The sequence below is a fragment of the Salvelinus alpinus genome, chromosome 9, assembly GCF_045679555.1.
Source record: "Salvelinus alpinus chromosome 9, SLU_Salpinus.1, whole genome shotgun sequence".
Taxonomy (NCBI): Eukaryota; Metazoa; Chordata; class Actinopteri; order Salmoniformes; family Salmonidae; genus Salvelinus; species Salvelinus alpinus.
The window spans coordinates 72,129,866-72,152,870 of NC_092094.1; the positions used below are offsets into that span (position 1 = coordinate 72,129,866).

The 23,005-nt window shown below is 41.8% G+C and overlaps 1 protein-coding gene across 1 annotated transcript in view; it reads left to right on the forward strand.

Annotated features, from left to right (window-relative positions):
- The first annotated feature begins 18,605 nt into the window (after positions 1-18,605).
- Positions 18,606-23,005, forward strand: part of LOC139530590 (SH3 and cysteine-rich domain-containing protein-like) — an 84,253-nt gene continuing 79,853 nt past the window's right edge. The window contains exon 1 of the mRNA XM_071327126.1: positions 18,606-19,384. Within this exon, the coding sequence (XP_071183227.1) occupies positions 19,274-19,384 (111 nt within the window). The 5' untranslated portion in view covers positions 18,606-19,273. The remainder of the gene's footprint in view (positions 19,385-23,005) is intronic.

A 23,005-nucleotide genomic window follows, 5' to 3' on the forward strand; every position in this document is an offset into this window, starting at 1 on the left:
CCCCTTCAAATTAGTGGATTCGGATATTTCTGATAGGTGTACAAAATCGAGAACACAGCCATGAAATATACACAGGCAAACATTGGCTGTAGAACGCCTTACTGAAGACCTCAGTGACTTTCAACGTGGCACTGTCATAGAATGCCACCTTTCCAACAAGTCAGTTCGTAAAATGTCCGCCCTGCTAGAGCTGCCCAGGTCAACTGTAAGTACTGTTATTGTGAATTGGAAATGTCTAGGAGCAACAACGGCTCAGCCGCAAAGTGGTAGGCCGCACAAGCTCATACAACGGGACCACCGAGTCTTGAAGCCCGTAAAAATCGTCTGTCCTCAGTTGCAACACTCACTACTGAGTTCCAAACTGCCTCTGGAAGCATCGTCAGCACAATAACTGTTCATCGAGAGCTTCATGAAATGGTTTTCCATGGCAGAGCAGCCGCACACTAGCCTAAGATCACCATGCGCAATGACGAGTGTTGGCTAGAGTGGTGTAAAGCTCGCCGCTATTGGACTCTGGAGCAGTGGAAACGCGTTCTCTGGAGACATGAATCACGCTTCACCATCTGGCAGTCTGATGGACGAATCTGGGTTTGGCAGATGACAGGAGAATGCTACCTGCCCCAATGCATAGTGCCAACTGTAAAGTTTGGTAGAGGAGGAATAATGGTCTGGGGCTATTTTTCATGGTTCGGGCTAGGCCCCTCAGTTCCAGTGAAGGGAATTCTTAAAGCTACAGCATACAATGACATTCTAGACGATTCTGTGCTTCCAACTTTGTGGCAAAAGTTTGGGGAAGGCCCTTTCCTGTTTCAGCATGACAATGCCCCGTGTACAAAGCGAGGTCCATACAGAAATGGTTTGTCGAGATTGGTGTGGAAGAACTAGACTTGCACAAAGGCCTGACCTCAACCCCATCGAACACCTTTGGGATGAATTGGAACGCTGACTACGAGCCAGGCCTAATTGCCCAACATCAGTGCCCGTCCTCACTAATGCTCTTGTGGCTGAATGGAAGCAAGTCCCCACAGCAATGTTTTGCATCTAGTGGAAAGCTTTCCCAGAAGAGTGGAGCCTGTTATAACAGAAAAGGAGGGAACAACTCCATATTAATGCCTGTGATTTTGGATTGAGATGTTCAATGAGCAGGTGTCCACATACTTTTGGGAATGTAGTGTATCTGTTGCCATAGGATCCAAAGCTCTTGTAATGATGCCATTGTCCAGATGAGTATGAATGACTTGCCAATTTGAAAATAGCAGAAGCCGAGAGCACACAGCTGACAGCTTAATGAGCATTACAGTGCCTGAACTCTGTCTCAACCATACCCATAGCAACATATTAGCAGGAGAACATTACCTTTAGGAACACACCCTACGCCAGTATTTCATATTAATTACATTCTCTGACAGCACCTTGCTCCTGCCCTCTGTCTTATTATGATTGCTTTATGAGGCCCAACTGTCTACTAAATGGTTAGATGGAGGCGCAGGAATATACAGCGCTATCATTCATAGGTTTTATGAAGTAATCAATCACTTAACAATATCTAAACTACCAGAACTACAACTAAAACTGTGCAATCTTTCAAAGGGGTTCTGACAACTTTTAGATTGTTATAATGACAAGAATATACACTATGGACACTGGGTTGAATCTTGATCACCCTCGCATTTACTTCAAACGAATACACTTTTAGAAAAAAGGGTTATTTGGCTGTCCCCATAGGAGAACCCTTTGAAGACCCCTTTTTGGTTCCATGTAGAACCCTTTTTGGGTTCAATGTAGAATCCTTTCCACAGAGGGTTCCGCCTGTAATCAGAAATGGTTCTACTTGGAACCAAAAATGGTTCTTCAAAGGGTTCTCCCACGGGGACAGCCGAAGAACCCATCTCGAAACCTTTTTTCTAAGAGTGTATGACTTAGTCAAAGCTGGGCGTGATGAGGTCTGTTGCAGTGCAATAAATGGTTCCCAGGATGAGTATAAAAAGTTGGAAATCCTTTTTGCGTGTACTTGGGGAGTCATTTCTTGCCTCCTGACATCACGCATCGAGAGGTATCGTAGCAACAGCCAATTAGGTGTTGTTAAACTAAATGGAGGACAAGAGTCTTGGGGAACACCCCCACCACCCTCACCACCCACCTCAGTCGCCTCAAATACACCAAATGCTTATGATTCACAGCCAAGACAAGAAAGTCTCAACAACAAAGAGGGTCTCCTTATCGGATGAACTGTATATTCATTTGGATCTATTTTCAGCGTTCTGATTTCTCCTGCTTTTGAAAATATGTTTGGCCTCTCCTCTTGATGCTTTGTAATGGAAAATAAAGTGTGTCCTTAATGGTACTCAGATAGCACTCGGGAAATGAAGGAGGACTCACACTAGGGAACTATCATGCAATATAGCTTTGTAGTTCAACACTAATGTTGTTGACCTTCAAACTACCTATTGTGAATCAGTCTTGGTGGAAAGCTGCCTCACTAACTCACCGACTGTTTTTTCTTAAGAGCTCCACTAATCTCATGACATATTAATTGTGCTGAATTATCAGAAATGAACAGTGTTTTCTTCACTACATAGATTTATGGCTTTGCTCATTTGAAAGTATTTTGAACATGTATTCCATATTTATTGTCTTTTCTGTACAGGTGAGAAATCATTCCAAGTTATTCTGGACATGGTATCCCATCATATTGGAGTGTGATTAAATTCCTAAAATGAGATTGAGGTGAAATTGACCCCAACGGCATAAAGTTAGATTCACAAATGTGTTCATGACGCTTCATTTGGTTTTAGTATGGATTAGAGGATTGTCAAACAGAGAGAGGAGCTGAGGATCAGTCCTGTTTGTAAACAATACAAACCCAGATATTTTTGGGATGCTCAAAATCATCAGTTACACCGTTAATTGGAGAATGCCATCACCATGGTTCTGTTCGAGGCAGCCGTCTTCTTGTGTGGGGGGTTTGGAGTTAATATGACACCTTTGTAACAAAGGGTATGATTTGGGGCACAGTTCTTTCATCCTGGCTGGCCTACACCCAGCCTGCCTCCGCCGCCAGCTGCCTCCAATAGCTGATAAAAGGGATAAGAGCTGGAGAAAGAGAGAGAAACAGAGCGAAAGAGAGAGAGAGAGAGAGAGAGAGAGGGGGAGGGAGGGAGAATGAGAGTAATTGTGCAGTCTTTTTCCCCTCATCCTCAGCTCAGGGTCACGTTTTGATTAGAAACTGAGGCGAGGCAGTTGTCTTCCACAGATGGCACTATGGTAACAAGGCTTCTGGGTTAGCGGAGACATGTTATGTTGCTGTAACACTAAAGGCCAAATGAAGAAACCAATCACATTTATGGGGGGGAATATGAGAATTATCATATATTCTTGAAGTATCTCTCTGTCTCTATTAAAGATTGACTTTATAGGGTATAATTGAAGTGTTATTGGGGTTCATTACCAAAATAATGTGTTTCATGTCACTGAGTTTGTTTTTTGTCAGATAGGACTAACACGTTCTTTCAAAACAATAATGAGATTCATATGGTAAGAATATGACTTGGGAGGAGAATTGATGCTGCCTAGAAACAAGAAATGAGAGTAAAGTGAGCTAATGAAGTAACAATTACAGGAGAAAAATTGAATTATTTGTGTTGCTTTCTTCAGCAACCCAACAAATGTTGATTATTCAGTTCATGTAGCAGAGTGCCTGTTGATTCCGTCATAGCTTCTGGAGTTATACGCACAAATAAAGCCATTTAGTCTAATATAAATGCACTAAATGACCAAAAGTATGTGGACACCTGCTCGTCGAACATCTCATTCCAAAATCATTAATATGGAGTTGGTCCCCCATTTGCCTCTATAACAGCCTCCACTTTCCTGGGAAGACTTTCCACTAGATGTTGGAACATTGCTGCGGGGACTTGCTTCCTTTCAGCCACAGGAGCATTGGTGAGGACGGGCACTGATGTTGGGCGATTAGGCCTGGCTCACAATCGACATTCCAATTCATCCCAAAGGTGTTTGATGAGGTTGAGGTCAGGGCTCTGTGCAGGCCAGTCAAGTTCTTCCACACCGATCTCGGCAAACCATTTCTGTATGGACCTCGCTTTGTGGACGAGGGCATTGTCATGCTGAAACAGGAAAGGGCCTTCCCCAAACTGTTGCCACAAAGTTGGAAGCACAGAATCGTCTAAAATGTCATTGTATGCTGTAGCGTTAAGATTTCCCTTCACTGGAACTAAGGGGCCTAGCCCGAACCATGAAAAATAGCCACAGACCATTGTTCCCCCTCCACCAAACTTTACAGTTGGCACTATGCATTCGGGCAGGTAGTGTTCTACCGGCATCCGCCAAACCCAGATTAGTCAGTCGGATTGCCAGATGGTGAAGCGTGATTCATCACTCCAGAGAACACGTTTCCAATGCTCTAGAGTCCAATAGTGGCGAGCTTTACACCACTCCAGCTGATGCTTGGCATTGTGCACAGCTCCAGATGAACAGTTCTTGTGCTGATGTTGCTTCCAGAGGTAGTTTGGAACTCGGTAGTGAGTGCTATGCGCTTCAGCACTCGTCGATCGCGTTCTGTGGGCTTGTGCGGCCTACCACTTCACGGCTGAGCCGTTGTTGCTCCTAGATGTTTCCACTTCACATTAACAGCACCTACAGTTGACCAGGGCAGCTCTAGCAGGGCAGAAATTTGACAAACTGACTTGTTGGAAAGGTGGCATCCTATGACGGTGCCACATTGAAAGTCACTAAGCTCTTCTGTACATGCCATTCTACTGACAATGTTTGTCTATGGAGACTGCATGGCTGTGTGCTCGATTTTATACACCTGTCAGCAACGGGTGTGGCTGAAATAGCCAAATCCACTAATTTGAAGGGGTGTCCACATACTTTGTATATATAGTGTAATAACTACTGGTGAGCAATTGGACATTTCTTGCATCAGAACACAAATAATTCATTTTCAGTCAGAGATGATTCATGCTTTTGTGATGTTGCCCACTCCATTAGTGTTTGTGCCTGCCTTCACAAAAACAATGTGCTTGATTTAGCAATGGTGGCTAACCTACTGTCGCACAGGTGTCGCACACTGAAATTGACCATGACCAAAATGACACAATCAGAATATACAGTACTGTAAATAATGTTAAAAATGAATGAAAATGTACATGTGATATAACATGGTTTCATAAAACATCCTCCTAATACTGATGCTGTATGCCAATGCCCTTTTGGTTACACTTTATAATAATGTTCAGTAAAAAACCATTTGTAAGTCATTTGCAAAGAGTTTGCTTACCATTTATTAATCATTAGTCCCACATTTGTAAATGTTAGTAAGCTAGTTATTCACATATTTATAAACAACTTTATTATAAAGTGTTACTGCCATTTTTCATGTCAAATGATACATCTCTGTATATATATGAAACATCTTATCTAAGCTCTCCCCATATAGATCAAAGGGAAATTCAAATTTTTCAAATATAAAAGCAATGCTTTTGCATGTGATGGTTATCTTGAAAGATATATGTAGCAAACAAAACTGAGTTGAAACTGAGTTATCGGCTGCCATAATACAATATCTTAACATTTATGAGAATATCAAAAAGAGAATGGTTTACCATCACAGTTAACAACTGAGGAACGGTATGACAGATAGTAGCATAATATAGCAACGCTTTTGTCACGTAGCTAGGAGTGGTGGTTGCGGAGTCAGGCGCAGAGAGCAGAGGGTTCTTCGGGTTTGCCGTATTTATCCCGGTAAGAATAAGGTCATGCCAACAACAACAGGCGAAAATAATGACCTCCCCAAAATAGGACACCAAACAGTCCAAAAACAGAACCAAACACAACCATCCACAAACAGAACAGAAAACAAGCCCGCACAAAAGCAGGCGGGCCTAGAAGGCTTCAATAGCCCTGAACAAAACCCCAAACGAGAAACAGGTGAAACCAATACAGACATAACCAACAGAAAAGGAAAAGGGAATCGGTGGCAGCTAGTAGACCGGTGACGACGGCCGCCGAGCGCCGCCCGAACAGGAAGAGGAGCCACCTTCGGTGGAAGTCGTTTCATATACATTCAGCATGTATGACATACGTCTTTAGTGCTGACTATAAGACCTTGTGCCAACATTATGCTAACTAATAACCACATTAGATAGGTAGAGGTTATGGGAGAGATATGAGCGCGTTCCCCCTGGCATTCAGTTTAAAGCACACAGCCCCAGAGTTCGCCAAAAACAAGGGGCCACACATTGTGCTATTTAGAGCCATATTCCAATATGTCAGGTTCAGACATACACGATTAAGCCACTAAATTTTAGACCTCCTGTACAGTACAGTAAGAAAAACCTTTAATGAAAGTTAAACAACTGACAGCTTCCTCTAAAGTGTTGTGGCATTTTCTCTTAGGTATGTTAGGTGAGCATGTTGCTTTCAGGTGAAAATGTTGTTCAGCACAGCAGCATATGTTGAAGAAACTGCATCATCCTTGTATGTGCCTACTGACAGGTGACAGGTATTATTTTGCTACACTCATAATACCTTCGGACAATTATTACTTATATAGAGGTATCACCTCAGCTAAGAATGAGCAATGTGTGGATTGAGGGAATGAGAGGAATACGCGCTAGAACATTTATAAAGGGGAAAAATACAACCAGACCATCTTCACTGTGTGAGCCCTCAATGTGTGTTGCATCTCTCCCTGGGGTTAGGCAGCCTTTACCACAGTGCCACTCTAGGAGAGAGATGCTTTCAGTGAGGCAGGGGGCTGCTGTTACTGTTGCGTGCTGTTTTCAGCCCAAGTCTGCAGCCTCATTAACGCTGGCTGGTGAACACAGAGACAGAGTGACCAGCTGGAGACCAGCATCATGGTCTTAGGGGTTCAGTGGTTTGCGTCACCGGATGAAATACACAGGATGAAAAGTTCAAAACATGACACTTGGCAAAGACAATGAAAAGGGAGTACTATATTTTCTCCATTCTAAGAATTTAGGCAGTGCATTTGACCTTTTCAATAAATTTAGTTTTTGTGATATTGAGTTACACCTATTGAGTTTTTGTGATATAACACACACCCGCTCTCACATCAGACATAATCATAATTGATATCAAATGGTGATATCAAAGTGCAATTTGGTGCTCCACAGGCACTACTACACCCTGACCATGGTATCCATATTATTCTGTTTAAAAAAGTGATACTGTGCACCGCCATCGATTATCATTTTTATCTTAAAAGCAACATTCACTTATAATAATAGTTTCTGTCTTTTATCTCTTATCAGTCTACCTCCCTGCTGAGACCATTCCTTGGATTCCTCATTATGAGTTGGGTTAATTAGCCCGGTGCCAGTGCACAGCTTCTTAGGGAATCCATTTACCCATTACTCCAAACACACGCTGTGCCTCTTTCCGCCATCCCCAGTCGGTACAGACAGTATGGGAGGTGTGTGTCAGGTCATGTGGGGTGGGGTCACAGTATATTTCAGGTCACATTTTTGTTTTCAACATCCTTAGGTTGAGGTCTTCTCTGTCAGTATGAGATTCAAAGCTTGTTAGCGTCCTGATCAAAATCCCATTAGAATAACTGCAGTGCTGACATTCCCACAGCCTGTAATAGTTAATATGGCCATCAGCGAGAATTCATGCCAAAGAAAGGCGATTATGCCAAAGAATAAGCAATCTTTCATCCATAACTTTGAAATTTCACTGAAATACAGATACATTCGCAGCGCCTCACCTTTAAAGGTCAATTTTACTGGATTTTTACGAGGAAGTTTTTTACAGGGTGATGTCAGCATGATTTAGACATTGTGAAATAATTTTCCTCCTCACTCAAAACAATGATTTGTTGTTACATTTTTGCAGATGACCTGACACATTACATTACAGTGGTATCACATCAGGGTAACATCCAAAGAACATCTTACGTAAGAACTTGTTGATATAGTGGTTATTTAAAAATAGAAGTATTACCACATAAATATGTAAGTACAGTACAGTACATTCTCACCTGATAAACAGTGATAATTAGCACTGTAATGTAAAGTGTTACCTTTACCATTTCTTGTTGGCATCAAAGCAGTTAACACCATGTGTGGATGAAGGAAACTACATTCTAAGAATAACTGGCCGACATGTTTAGTCTCTCAGGGGAGCTGAGAACCAAAAAGAGGGAAGTTGAGATTTTGGCAGACAAGGGTGACAAAGCTTCTGATGCATTAAGAAAGAAATGGTACCCTGACATTCTGATCAGCACCAAGGCAAATGTAATTCATGAAGCAGAGAGAGATAGACAGTCCATTTCCAATCTACAGTTATATTTATCATCTTACCTCATTCTGGCACTGTTTTTGGTGTGGAATGAGAATTTAGCAGCCGGCATAGGGAAATGTGTTCTACAGTAACGCAAAACAATCTTGAACAAAAGTCAAAACAAATAGCCATAAAAAGCCTTTCTGCATATGTTATGTCAGTACTAGTGACAAATTCTAGGTTAACTGTAGAGCATTATAGGGATGGAACCAAGCAGCTGTATCATATTATTTCAATATAGCACAATTTTGTGTGAAATCATTAAATATTCAGTGTGGAATTGGAACCGTGTATATCTATACTGAACAAAAATATAAACGCAACATGCAACAATTTCATTGATTTACTGAGTTACAGTTCATATGACGAAATCAGTCTATTGAAATACATGAATTACCCCTAATCCATGGATTTCACATGACTGGGAATACAGATATGCATCTGTTGGTAACAGATACCTTTAAAAAAAAATGGGCCTCACAATGGGCCTCAGGATCTCGTCACAGTATTTTTGTGCATTCAAATTGCCATCGATAAAATGCAATTATGTTCGTTGTCCTTAGCTTATGCATGCCCATACCATAACCCCACCGCCACCATGGGGCACTCTGTTCACAACGTTGACATCAGAAAATCGCTCGCCAACACAACGCCATACACGTGGTCCGGTTGGACATACTGCCAAATTCTCTAAAACGAAGTTGGAGGCAGCTTATGGTAGAGGAATTAACACTAAATTCTCTGGCAACAGCTCTGGTGGACATTCCTGCAGTCAGCATTCCAATTGCACACTCCCTCAGAACTTGAGACATCTGTGGCATTGTGTTGTGTGACAAACTGCACATTTTAGAGTGGCCTTTTATTGTCCCCAGCACAAGGTGCAACTGTGTAAAGATCACGCTGTTTAACCAGATTCTTTATATGTCACACCTGTCAGGTGGATGGATTATCTTGGCAAAGAAGAAATGCGCACTAACAGGGATGTAAACAAATTTGTGGCCAAATGTTGCGTATGGAACATTTCTGGGATCTGTTATTTCAGCTCATGAAACATGGAACCAACACTTTACATGTTGCCTTTATATTTTTGTTCAGTGTAGTATTCTCAGCTCCTTGATGCCAACCTGCAAACAGCTAGTGAGCACCCCAGTACATTATTCACACATGCTGAACTCGACAGGTCCCTAAATAAACCCAGAAGATCTGACAACATGGTGAAGGTACTGAGAATGTTGAGGCTTCTGTATATTTAGTGCTTCTGAAACCTAGTAGCCTATATCATCATCTGCTATGTAAGGATTAGCATGGTAATCACAGATGCAGATGGCTCATAGACAAAACCTTGATTCTGTAGCCAATATCTCCATTTGCCTCCATAATTATCATACCGTGTTTGAATTGGGTGTGGTTTGGCAGCGACAGTGACATCATTACAATGTGTACATGTGTAACGTGTAACATGTGGTTTGGGAGAGTCAACATTACCAATAAGGTGCTAAATGCCAAATGCTTGTGGCAGAACAATACACATAAAAAACACAAAAAATAAATAAAAACAGGTCTCTTGGTAGCTAGCCCCTTTCCCAGAGGCTAATGCATGGGTAATGGACGCAGTACAGGACAGCATTCAGGACTGGGTGGCTTAACCCAGGAAAGAGGCTCCCATCAGGACCACAGCCTTTAAGAGATTAGCCATATCTAATGGGAGGTGCTCAGGCTTTTCATAGGCCTACAGAATGGTGTGAGCCACAGAATGGTTCTGGGATCATAGGGACTGGTGGAAAGGCTGTGATCTTGGACCTGACTGTGTAGATGTTCGTATATTGAGAGCTGAGAAAACGCAGAAGCGCTCTCAATTGAACACATATGATTATTACTTGTATTATTATTATTACTAACACACCAGCTCTCTTGTTGCTTTGTGATGACTATAAATGTAATGTCATAATGGTAAAAAGCAGGCTTTTGAATGCATTCGAGAATATTGAGCGTGTTTTTATACTAGACTGTAGCCACACACAGTAGGTGATGAGACCGCTGAGAGACTTGAAATGACCTCCCCTTAATGAGTAGCATCTGTGGGCTCTAATGGATGTTATGTGTGTGTGGTGTGTGTGTGTGTTCTCTGGAGGCAGTGGGTCTGACAGCACAGCACTGATTCTGTAGATATGACTGCAACGTACAAGGACTAAATCATGAAAGGTACTCCCAAGGCATTGACCGTTATCGCAAAAGGCGCATCTATCACAGCCAAACCCATTGTTTCTCTATTCTCTGTGTATCACACAACATCCATATAGTAAATACAATCCTTTGAATGGCCACCAAAAGCCTGAGTTTCTATATTTCTTCATCTGAAATGAAATCAAAGGATGGTTGATATTGGTGTCGGTACTGTACATTAGGTTGTTAAAGGGCTGTGATTGGGGTATTCTTTATTTGATTTCCATTTTCTCCCATTTAGAATTCAGTTGATTGCTAATAGATGGGCTTGTGCCATACAGTTCTCTCCCAGAATAGATTACACAAAGAACTCTTACCTTTTACACTTTCCAATCATTCTTATCCACCGGCTGTACAGAAGCTGTCAACGTAAACATTTAATTTATATCTATTTATTTATTTTTCACTAACTCTCTTGCACTGACTCTACCCACACACGCACACATACTTACAATGACATCCCAACACACACACACACACACACACACACACACACGCACACGCACACGCACACACACACACACACACACACACACACACACACACACACACACACACACACACACTTAACATGTGCACACATGCATAATGACGCCACACACACTCACATACACACACTTTCACACTCACCACATACGCTGCTGCTACTGTCTATTATCTATCCTGTTGCCTAGTCACTTTACCTCTACAGTACCTATATGTACAAGCTACCTAAATTACATCGTACCCATGCACATCGACTTCGTACTGGTACTACCTGTATATAGCTATGTTATTTTTACTTGCTATTGTTATTCGTTATTTTATTTTTTATCTTTAACTCTGCATTGTTGGAAAAGGACCCGTAAGCATTTCATCGTTAGTCTAGACCTGTTGTTTACGAAGCATGTGACAAATACAATTTAATTTAATTTAATACACAAGCTAATGGACTATGGAATTATGGAATTTTCAAATCAAATCAAACTTTATTTGGCACATTCGCCGAACACAACCTTACCGTGAAATGCTTACTTACAAGCCTTTAATGCAGTTCAAGAAATCGAGTTAAGAAAATACGATAAAAAGTAACACAATAAAAAAACAATAGAGGCTATATACAGTGGGGAGAACAAGTATTTGATACACTGCCGATTTTGCAGGTTTTCCTACTTACAAAGCATGTAGAGGTCTGTAATTATTATCATAGGTACACTTCAACTATGAGAGACGGAATCTAAAACAAAAATCCAGAAAATCACATTGTATGATTTTTAAGTAATTAATTTGCATTTTATTGCATGACATAAGTATTTGATACATCAGAAAAGCAGAACTTAATATTTGGTACAGAAACCTTTGTTTGCAATTACAGAGATCATACGTTTCCTGTAGTTCTTGACTAGGTTTGCACACACTGCAGCAGGGATTTTGGCCCACTCCTCCCTACAGATCTTCTCCAGATCCTTCAGGTTTCGGGGCTGTCGCTGGGCAATACGGACTTTCAGCTCCCTCCAAAGATTTTCTATTGGGTTCAGGTCTGGAGACTGGCTAGGCCACTCCAGGACCTTGAGATGCTTCTTACGGAGCCACTCCTTAGTTGCCATGGCTGTGTGCTTCGTGTCGTTGTCATGCTGGAAGACCCAGCCACGACCCATCTTCAATGCTCTTACTGAGGGAAGGAGGTTGTTGGCCAAGATCTCGCGATACATGGCCCCATCCATCCTCCCCTCAATACGGTGCAGTCGTCCTGTCCCCTTTGCAGAAAAGCATCCCCAAAGAATGATGTTTCCACCTCCATGCTTCACGGTTGGGATGGTGTTCTTGGGGTTGTACTCATACTTCTTCTTCCTCCAAACACGGCGAGTGGAGTTAGACCAAAAAGCTCTATTTTTGTCTCATCAGACCACATGACCTTCTCCCATTCCTCCTCTGGATCATCCAGATGGTCATTGGCAAACTTCAGACAGGCCTGGACATGCACTGGCTTAAGCAGGGGGACCTTGCGTGCGCTGCAGGATTTTAATCCATGACGGCGTAGTGTGTTACTAATGGTTTTCTTTGAGACTGTGGTCCCAGCTCTCTTCAGGTCATTGACCAGGTCCTGCCGTGTAGTTCTGGGCTGATCCCTCACCTTCCTCATGATCATTGATGCCCCACGAGGTGAAATCTTGCATGGAGCCCCAGACCGAGGGTGATTGACCGTCATCTTGAACTTCTTCCATTTTCTAATAATTGCGCCAACAGTTGTTTCCTTCTCACCAAGCTGCTTGCCTATTGTCCTGTAGCCCATCCCAGCCTTGTGCAGGTCTACAATTTTATCCCTGATGTCCTTACACAGCTCTCTGGTCTTGGCCATTGTGGAGAGGTTGGAATCTGTTTGATTGTGTGTGGACAGGTGTCTTTTATACAGGTAACGAGTTCAAACAGGTGCAGTTAATACAGGTAATGAGTGGAGAACAGGAGGGCTTCTTAAAGAAAAACTAACAGGTCTGTGAGAGCCGGAATTCTTACTGGTTGGTAGGTGATCAAATACTTATGTCATGCAATAAAATGCAAATTAATTATTTAAAAATCATACAATGTGATTTTCTGGATTTTTGTTTTAGATTCCGTCTCTCACAGTTGAAGTGTACCTATGATAAAAATTACAGACCTCTACATGCTTTGTAAGTAGGAAAACCTGCAAAATCGGCAGTGTATCAAATACTTGTTCTCCCCACTGTATGTGCGGGGGTACAGGTTAGTCAAGGTAATTTGTATATGTAGGTAGGGGTAAAGTGACTATGCATAGATAATGAACAGTGAGTAGCAGCAGTGTAAAATCAAAGGGGGGGGGGGGTCAATGTAAACAGTCCGGGTGACCATTTTATTAATTGTTCAGCAGCCTTTTGGACTTAGACTTGGCGCTCCGGTACCGCTTGCCGTGCGGTATTAGAGAGAACTGTCTATGACTTGGGTGATTGGAATTTTTGTCAATTTTTTGGGCCTTCCACTGACACGGCCTAGTATATAGGTCCGGGATGGCAGGAAGCCAGTGATGTACTGGGCCATAAGCACTTCCCTCTGTAGCACCTTACAGTCGGATGCCGAGTAGTTTCCATACCAGGCAGTGATGCAACCAGTCAGGATGTTCTCGAGGGTGCAGCTGTATAACTTTTTGAGGATCTGGGGATCCATTCCAAATATTTTTAGTCTCCTGAGGGGGAAAAGGTGTTGTCGTGCCCTCTTCACAACTGTCTTGGTGTGTTTGGACCATGAAGTTTGTTGGTGATGTGGACACCAAGGAAATTGAAACTCTCGACCCGCTCCACTACAGCACCATCGATGTGAATGGGGGCGTGTTCAGCCTTCCTTTTCCTGTAGTCCACGATTCACTTCTTTGTCTTGCTCACGTTGAGGGAAAGGTTGTTGTCCTGGACCCACACTGCCAGGTCTCTGACCTCCTCCCTATAGGTTGTCTCATTGTTGTCGGTGATCAGGCCTAACAATGTTGTGTCGTCAGCAAACTTAATGATGGTGTTGGAGTTGTGCTTGGCCACACAGTCGTGGGTGAACAGGGAGTACAAGAGGGGACTAAGAACACACCCCTGAGGGGCCCCCGTGTTGAGGATCAGCGTGGCAGATGTGTTGTTGCCTACCCTTACCACCTGGGGGCGGCCCGTAAGGAAGTCCAGGATCTAGTTGCAGAGGGAGGTGTTTAGTCCCAGGGTCCTTATCTTAGTAATGAGCTTTGTGGGCTCTATGGTGTTGAACGCTGAGCTGAAGTCAATGAACAGCATTCTCACATAGCTGTTCCTTTTGTCCAGGTGGGAAAGGGCAGTGTGGAATGCGATTGAATTTGGGGGAATATTTCCTGAATTTGGGGGAAATTGCAAATTGCTGAAATGTTGCCAGGGGAACCACATGCACTGGGCTCTCAAACAGTCAACTTGTGAATGTCAACACTATTTCATGTGGATATTTGTCATTTTTAAGTGTTTCTTCTGTGCTTTGGAATTCCCCCAATGTGAAAAATAAAGCTGGCACCCATTTATATCCAGTTGAGAAGTTAATGATCACGACCTCTCATTATTCAAGACTTTCAGTCATGCAGTGCTTAAAAGGTAATTTCAAGTTAATTCATGTATTTATCATCCCTCATTCCACCTAGCAAATATAATTCCATAAAGTGGCTGCCTGGCACTATGATTCTGGTACCAAGAACAGAGTGTGAACATTCACTGACAAGGTCATTGAAGATTAGCACTTCAATAGTGTTGTTTGCTAAATCAAGGAGAAGTCTTACAAAATGTCTTTGTAGATCCTGTCCTGATAGGATGTACATTATACTGTGGAGTTCCATAACACGCAAACAATCTCACTGGACTTCTTCCAGAGACTGGCAAAAACTGTAAACCCCCTGGATTAGAACCACAACTGCATTTTGGAGTTATAATGCGAAATAAATCTAGTTTCCAACCCTGGAAGTCTTCAAACAGTCATATCTGAACTTTTGCCTGAGAGAACAATGTGGTAAATTGGACTAAAATTTTCCCAATGGCAGAGGTGAAGCTGTAGCCTTTGTTTTCTTTAAGCAGAGTCTTGGTGTTTAAGGAAAGAAAGAAAAAAAGAAAGAACTGATAGAAAAGAAATAATCTGTGATAATCAGTCTGTCAGCCATGAAATTACACAAGTCAGCTCGTCACAGTGCCTCAGCCTAGACCCTTAATTTGATATAATTAACCCTGCATCTCTCCTAGCCTTTGGCTCTTAGTCATGACCAGCAGCTGAGAGTAGAAATTATAGTGTTTCTTCTCCTTCACTTTCCCACTTCCTGTCTGCAAGTGGTGATGCATTTTTGTCTTAATTGCTGATGAGTTGGTTCTCGGTAACCCACCATCTTGGTTGAGTCACCCTCACTTGTGTGAGTTCTACTCACTCACTTGTGTGAGTTCTTCTCACTCACTTGTGACTGATTTCATTAGGGATAATGAATTGTCATGAACCTGTTGATCTGACACTGTTGAGTCTTTATGCTGATGAAAGAAAGACTTTGTGGCCAAAATAAACTTCCATCCTCTCAGGCCAGGGGCACAACAATGTATGAGTTTATGGTTGGATCAGAATCACCGTCATTATCATTGGCCAATACGGAGAATTAAGTAAAACAACAAGTCCAAATCCCTATCTCCATCCATGGCTAATTTAGGAAAGGGACAATTTTAGCTAGCTGGCTAGCTAGGCACTGGAGGACAACAACATAACGAGATACAACAATTCAAGTTTTTCTGTAAATTACTTATGCTTTCAATTGGATTTGATAGAAGTCACGGCAAATCCAAGCTGGCTTCCCTTAACACTGTTTTGTTGCTGCGCCAGGACCATTCACAGTTGAGCTTGCTCAGTTTAGCTCAATGCTGATTGTCAAGGGAGGACAGATGCTCGCTGGCTTCCTTTGCCTTCAATGCAACGGGCGGCAACAATGTTATACTCGTTTGGACCAGACCGTATCAGATAGATGGCCTACACATAGAGAGACAGAGGGGCGCTGTTTTGCTCACTCGGATGCCTTCTCCTGTGAGATACATTCAGCCTCTTGCGAATTGAAGGAAAATTATGAAACACAGAGAGACGAAAGATACATTATTTTATGCTTTACATTTTTTTTGTTGGTACATGTTTTTGGGAAGCATGGCTTCCCTTGGCATCCTTGAGTACACACAACTGCCATGTTATTTAGGGCTTGCTGTCTTCATTCATTTTCAAGCAGCACAAGGCCTGCAGGATAATACCAAAACTCGTAGAGTAAACTACATATCAGAATTGATTTCAGACATATGGGCTCCCGAGTGGCGCAGCGTTCTACGGCGCTGCATCTCAGTGGAAGAGGCGTCACTACAGTCCCTGGTTCGGATCCAGGCTGTATCACATCCGGCCGTGATTGGGAATCTCATAGGGCGGCGCACAATTGGCCTAGTGTCATCCGGTTTGGCCTGGGTAGGCCGTCATTGTAAATGAGAATTTGTTCTTGACTGACTTGCCTAGTTAAATAAAAAAATAAAAAAATATATACAATCCTATGATGTTAAGATTATTGTTATTTCTGACCCTTACTATTTTTGGATTAATGCATCCTGATATAAGATCAGTAGCATAATATCTGTATTTCATAACCTGCTCTGTTGTGGTGTTTGTATTCAAGTCACAGAGAGGCTGCAGTCTAGCTCGCTCTGCTATTATTTCAAGGACATCACCTCACAGGGGAGCCTTGGGGGAGGCAGAGTGATCTGTCACTACTAGGATGACACGACAGGGATTCATTTGTGAGTAAATTTGCTTTTCATTATAGTTCTGCACTACAAACCAAGTAAATTTGAAACATAATGACAACACATGAGAAAAAAATCTAAAATATATGCATAATTTGTTTGTGGCTACAACATATTGGGGAATAATACCAAACTGATTGGCAATAAAGACGCATGTCTGTCTAATTGTATTGACTGTCTCGCGCAGAATTCTGTTTCTGCTCTACTGTGGAAGTAATGTTGAAGGTATGGAGAAACTCAAATTAATTATACCAAACGTCATGGCATTTGGTCCAATTGCTTGAAAGAGTTTCATCAAGTGGAGAGTGACAGGAAAATTATAGAACTTCAAGGTGAAAGTATTGCCAGAATATGAATTAGACTGTAGTGAAAAGTTTATCATGATTGTATAACATACAGTATTTCAGAAAATATATTATATAAATGTATGAATGAATCTTACAGAACCCGGGAGGTGACATTGACTGAGATTTTCCGTAGAATCCAAAGGCCCTGCAAACAAATTGCCCAACATACCAAACACGTATATTTAAGCAATAAGGCCAGAGAGGGTGTGGTATATGGCCAATGTACCACAAACCCTCGAGGTGTCTTATTGCTATTATACACTGGTTACCAACGTAATTAGAAGGGTAAAAATACATGTTTTTTCATACCCGTGGTATGTGGTCTGATATACCACGGCTTTCAGCCAATCAGCATTCAGGGCTTGAACCACCCAGTTTATAATATACAGTATACATTGAGTGTACTAAACATTAGGAACACCTGCTCTTTCCATGACATAGAGTGACCAGGTGAATCCAGGTGAAAGCTATGATCCCTTATTATCCCTCACCTGTCACCACTTCAATCCGTGTGGATGAAGGGAGGGAGACAGGTTAAAGAAGGATTTTTAAGCCTTGAGACAATTGAGACATGGATTGTGTATGTGTGCCATTCAGAGGGTGAATGGGTAAGACAAAATATTTCAGTGCCTTTGAACGGGGTATGGTAGTACAGTAGGTGCCAGGTGCACCAGGTTTGAGTGTGTCAACAACTGTAATGCTGCTGTTTTTTTTAATTCTCAGCAGTTTCCTGTGTGTATCAAGAATGGTTCATCACCCAAAGGACATCCAGCCAACGACAGGCATTGATGTTAGAGGACAAAGGAGGCTGACACGAATTGTACAGAGCAACAGACGGGCTACAGTTAGTCAACTGACAGTCCAGTACAGCATTGTTGCCCAAAGACCCATAAAAGAATGCACAACTCATCATACCTTGACACGAAGGGGGTACGGCAGCCGACGACCTTACAGAGTTCCACTTCTATCAACAAAAACACAAAACTGCGGTTGCAGTGGGCTAAGGAATGAAAACACTGAACACTAGAGATTTGGAAAAACATCAAGAATGGTCCACCATCCAAAGGACATCCAGACAACTTGACAACTGTGGGAAGCATTGAGATCAACATGAGCCAGCATCTCCATGGAACACTTTCAACACCAATTTGAGGCTGTTCTGATGGCAAAGGGGGGTGCAACTCAAACTTAGCATGGTGTTCTTAATGTTTTGCACACTCATTGTATATTAAATATGATAGCCTGCCTGCTGCTTGCTTCAATCTGACCCAAGAATAATAACCAAATTCATGTAGTATTCTTTCTGAAATTTATGATGACAAAAATAGAAGGATGTCTGGGACTGCCTTACCAAACTACATTGACAAGAAAGACCCCATCCCTCCACATCCGCCATGAGGCAAGCGCTCAAACAGAGAGTAAGCGAGAGGTTTTAGTCTAGCCAAAATCTGTCCAAGATAAGCCCAATGCGTTTCCATTTATTTTGCACCTCAACTTGTTGCCTGCCTTCCCGTCCTTGGGACAAGGACTCCCATTGTTAGGGCGGAGGCATTATCATCTCGTCATTATATACAGATCTCTAGCTCAGCTATCCACGGATAAACAAGCTGACAGCAGAATCCAGCTGATCACTGACAGGACAGCAAGGGCAAGAACAGCTCGAGACCAGAGGCAGCGCGCGCATGGACACGGGTGTGTTGTTGGCAACATTACGCAGCACAAGAGTGGTGGAAAGTACTGAACAGAGTCGATAGTAGGCGAATTATAACACATGTGGCTTACAAGTGTGTGTCCACATACCTAAAGGTAATTTTAAAACCTTATTCTACACACCCTATTGTTTTATTTTCATCAGAGTCGATTCTGTAGCCTACCTTTCCCTTTCGACGGAATTCCAGACATCATCTACGGTATTCCAGAACCGCCGGCATCAGACAGACTTCTCTTCACAAGGACAGTTGAAGAAGTCACGACGAAGACAGGAAAACACTGAAATATGTAGCCAACTGGGGTATTTAAGAGTGTGAAAACTTCCTCAACGCAACACGAAGCTACTCTTTCAGTTATTTTTGTCCAAGAGGAGAGAAAATGATACCACCGGCTAACATCATGCAGGACGAGAGTTTGGGCAAGAATGGGCGCGATCAGCACGAGACACCTCAGTCGCCAGCGCCCAGTGCTAGTCAACAGGAGACAAAGGTAGTGTACCCAAGAAGGTCGTTTTTAGGTGTTGCGGCCATTCCATTAGTCAATAGATCGTGAAAGGATATTAAATAGATAAAGAGGCTGCATGACTGCCTCTCAATCTGGAACAGCCAAAGCTTAGACATGTGTTTTACAAATTTAGCCTGTTCAATTAATTATATATTTTAAATATGCAGCCTCTCAGTCTGGAACAGCCAAAGCTTTGACATGTATTTGACAAATTTAGCTTATTCAATGAATTTGCTATGTTGTATATTTTTAATGGCTCATATATTGGACATGGTCATACTTCACTTATGCACTATGGTGGAAACAAAAAGATATTCACACTGTATATTCCACCCATTCATACATATTTAATGTATTCAGTTATGTATTCCAAAAATGTTAATTAAAACGTATCTGTCCCATAATAGGCATTATTGAAGTAGAGTTATATGATTGAAGAATTAAGCCTCTACTCTGAAATGCTATTCTAAGCAACTATTTTGCATTATAGCTTAATAGCCTTTCATAACAACACTGTTTGTTCCTGAGTTCTTTTAGTCTGAAATAATTTTTTGCACTTATTGTTTTCAGCCAATAATATTAATTTATGACATTCAACCTTGCCAATGAAAGTACAGTATCATAAACAGCTTAATATGTATGAATAGGACAGACAGATGGACCCTAAAAGTTATGGGGGTTGCAATGTGGGAACTATAGGATTGTTCCAGCTCTGCCATTGGCATTTTGTCTACAGGTGTAAGCTCTTAATTTGATCCAGTTTGCTACCGCAGAAAAGTAATCATGAACAGAAGGGAAATAACCCTGCAGCAACAGGAAATTACCCATAAAAGAATGCACAGCTCATCAATACCTTGATATGAAGGGGGTACGGCAGCCGACGACCTTACAGAGTTCCACTTCTTTCAACAAAAACACGAAACTGCGGTTGCAGGAAATCTTTATAGGGGTTGATACATTTTTCATTAGGGCAAATCAAGTCTGAAATTTCAAAGTGGAATTTACAAACTTTAGAAGCCTTTTACACTATACTCATAACTATACGTTTGCATTTCCTGCTCTGCAGGAATATTCTCAGCAACAATAGAGTGATCAAATTAATATCCCATATCTGTAGTTTTGTAGTCCACACCCATTTATCTGGGTCACCTGTAACCCTGTGTAAGTACTTCAATTAGATGTAAAATACTGGACCAATCACTATCACTACAGTTGTAGATTTTAAACCAGTTACGCTCCCTTCCTGTCCCAAAGCTCTCGGGCTTAAGCAGGACACTTTAGACACGCTTCTGAGTTTTTCTTTCATCACTGACCTGTTTTCATTTCAGTTTTTCCATTTCCTCTCCATGGCAGCCAGTTGCTCCGGCGATGGCAAAATGAGAACTCTTTCCCTTTCATTGTTACATTACTGTAGCACTCCCTATCCCTACACATCAGTAAATGTGGTCACTAGACTGTGCGATTTGAAGGGATTCGTGGTAGGTATCCTGGCATAGTTAGCAGCTGTGGGCAAGCAACTGTACTACTTGCTTCCAGGTGTCTCAGTTGGGATGCTATGGTTGGGTTCCTTTGAGAGGTGCATGACTTTGAGTTATGTTGATTGCTTTCTAAATGGATAATGAACTATTTAGCCAGGTGCCATTATACTCTTTAATAATCAGAAATAATATCTTAGAAAGGGAAAAGCATTTAACCCAACCCCTCTGAATCAGAGAGAGCTGCCTTAATCGACATTGGCGCCCGGGGAACAGTGGATTAACTGCCTTGCTCAGAACAACAGATTTTTACCTTGTCAGCTCGGGGATTCGATCCAGCAACCTTTCGGTTACTGGCCTGCTCTCAGAATTCCCTTGATACTCTAGGGCAGGGGTATTCAACTCTTACCCTACGAGGTCCGGAGTCTGCTGGTTTTCTTTTCTACCTGATAATTAATTGTACCCACCTGGTGTCCCAGGTCTAAATCAGTCCCTGATTAGAGGGGAACAATAAAAAAAACGCAGTGGAACTGGCTTCGAGGTCCAGAGTTGAGTTTGAGGGTTCTAGAGCATTCTAGAAGGTCAGAGTAGTGCATGGAACCATACCTCACATGGGTGATTCAACAATGCACATGGCACAGACTGTTGATTTCACTCAAAATGCATAATAAACCATTTGTAATACATGTTCATGAAGTCGCAGAGAAAGAAGCTAGGCTACTTTTTTGAAGACACCATATAGGGACTCTTTCATTCATTTGAATGTGACTTTTATGGTTTTTCCTTTTAAGGAAAAGTTGGGGTTCATAAAGTAAGAAAAGTTAAGTGCCCTATCAAAACTTGCATCAGTATCTTTGCTAAAACTCTCATTTTGTATAGTCTTAATGACAAACACTATTTAAGCTTCCTTGGGAAATTCAAAATTCATCATATTCCCTGAGGTGTTTTTGGTAAATTAGGTTTTAGCTTGAAATCCTCCCCCCCTTCTCATGGCTCCTTTTAAGCTTGTCCATGTGGCTATTGCTCTTGTGATAGATCCCGTATCAACAGCCAGCTATTTCCCAATGGTGCACTGACAGTCTGGTGTTGCTTGATGCATTTATTTTCTTATTATGCTGACAACCTTTATGTTAATTTCCAGTCTTGAGAAAGAGAACATTGCATCCTTGAGCCTTCATTGTTTAGTAATAGAAATAGCTGAAAGCTCTTCATCCAGAAAGTAGTTTGTTTCATTTTTCATAGTTGGGAAGCAATATATAGGTGCAAATGTTTTCTATACAATGTAATGCATGTCAAATCATTTTAGAATTGAGGTACAGTAAATGTTCTATTTAATTCCATAGTAGCTCTGTGACTTAATCATAACACAGACAGATCATCCCCTTACTGAGGGAGGGAGAGAGGGAGAGAGTGGACAATATATTTTTTTATACACTACCGTTCAAAAGTTTGGGGTCACTTAGAAATGTCTTTGTTTTTGAAAGAAAATCACATTTTTGTCCATTAAAATAACATCAAATGGATCAGAAATACAATGTAGACATTGTTAATGTTGTAAATGACTATTGTAGCTGGAAACGGCACATTTTTTATGGAATATCTACATAGGCATACAGAGGCCCATTATCAGCAACCATCACTCCTGTGTTCCAATGGCATGTTGTGTTAGCTAATCCAAGTTTATCATTTTAAAAGGCTAATTGATCATTAGAAAACCCTTTTGCAATTATGTTAGCACAACTGAAAACTGTTGTTCTGATTAATGAAGCAATAAAACTGTCCTTCTTTAGACTAGTTGAGTATCTGGAGCATCAGCATTTGGGTTTGATTACAGGCTCAAAATGGCCAGAAACAAAGAACTTTCTTCTGAAACTCGTCAGTCTATTCTTGTTTTGAGAAATTAAGGCTATTCCAGTGCTAACTGGATCTAACCAGAATAGAAAGAGCAGTGGGAGGCCCCGGTGCACAACTGAGCAAGAGGACAAGTACATTAGAGTGTCTAGTTTGAGAAACGGACACCTCAGAAGTCCTCCACTGGCGGCTTCATTAAATAGTACCCGCAAAACACCAGTCTAAACGTCAACAGTGAAGAGGCGACTCCGGGATGCTGGTTGCTGATAATGGGCCTCTG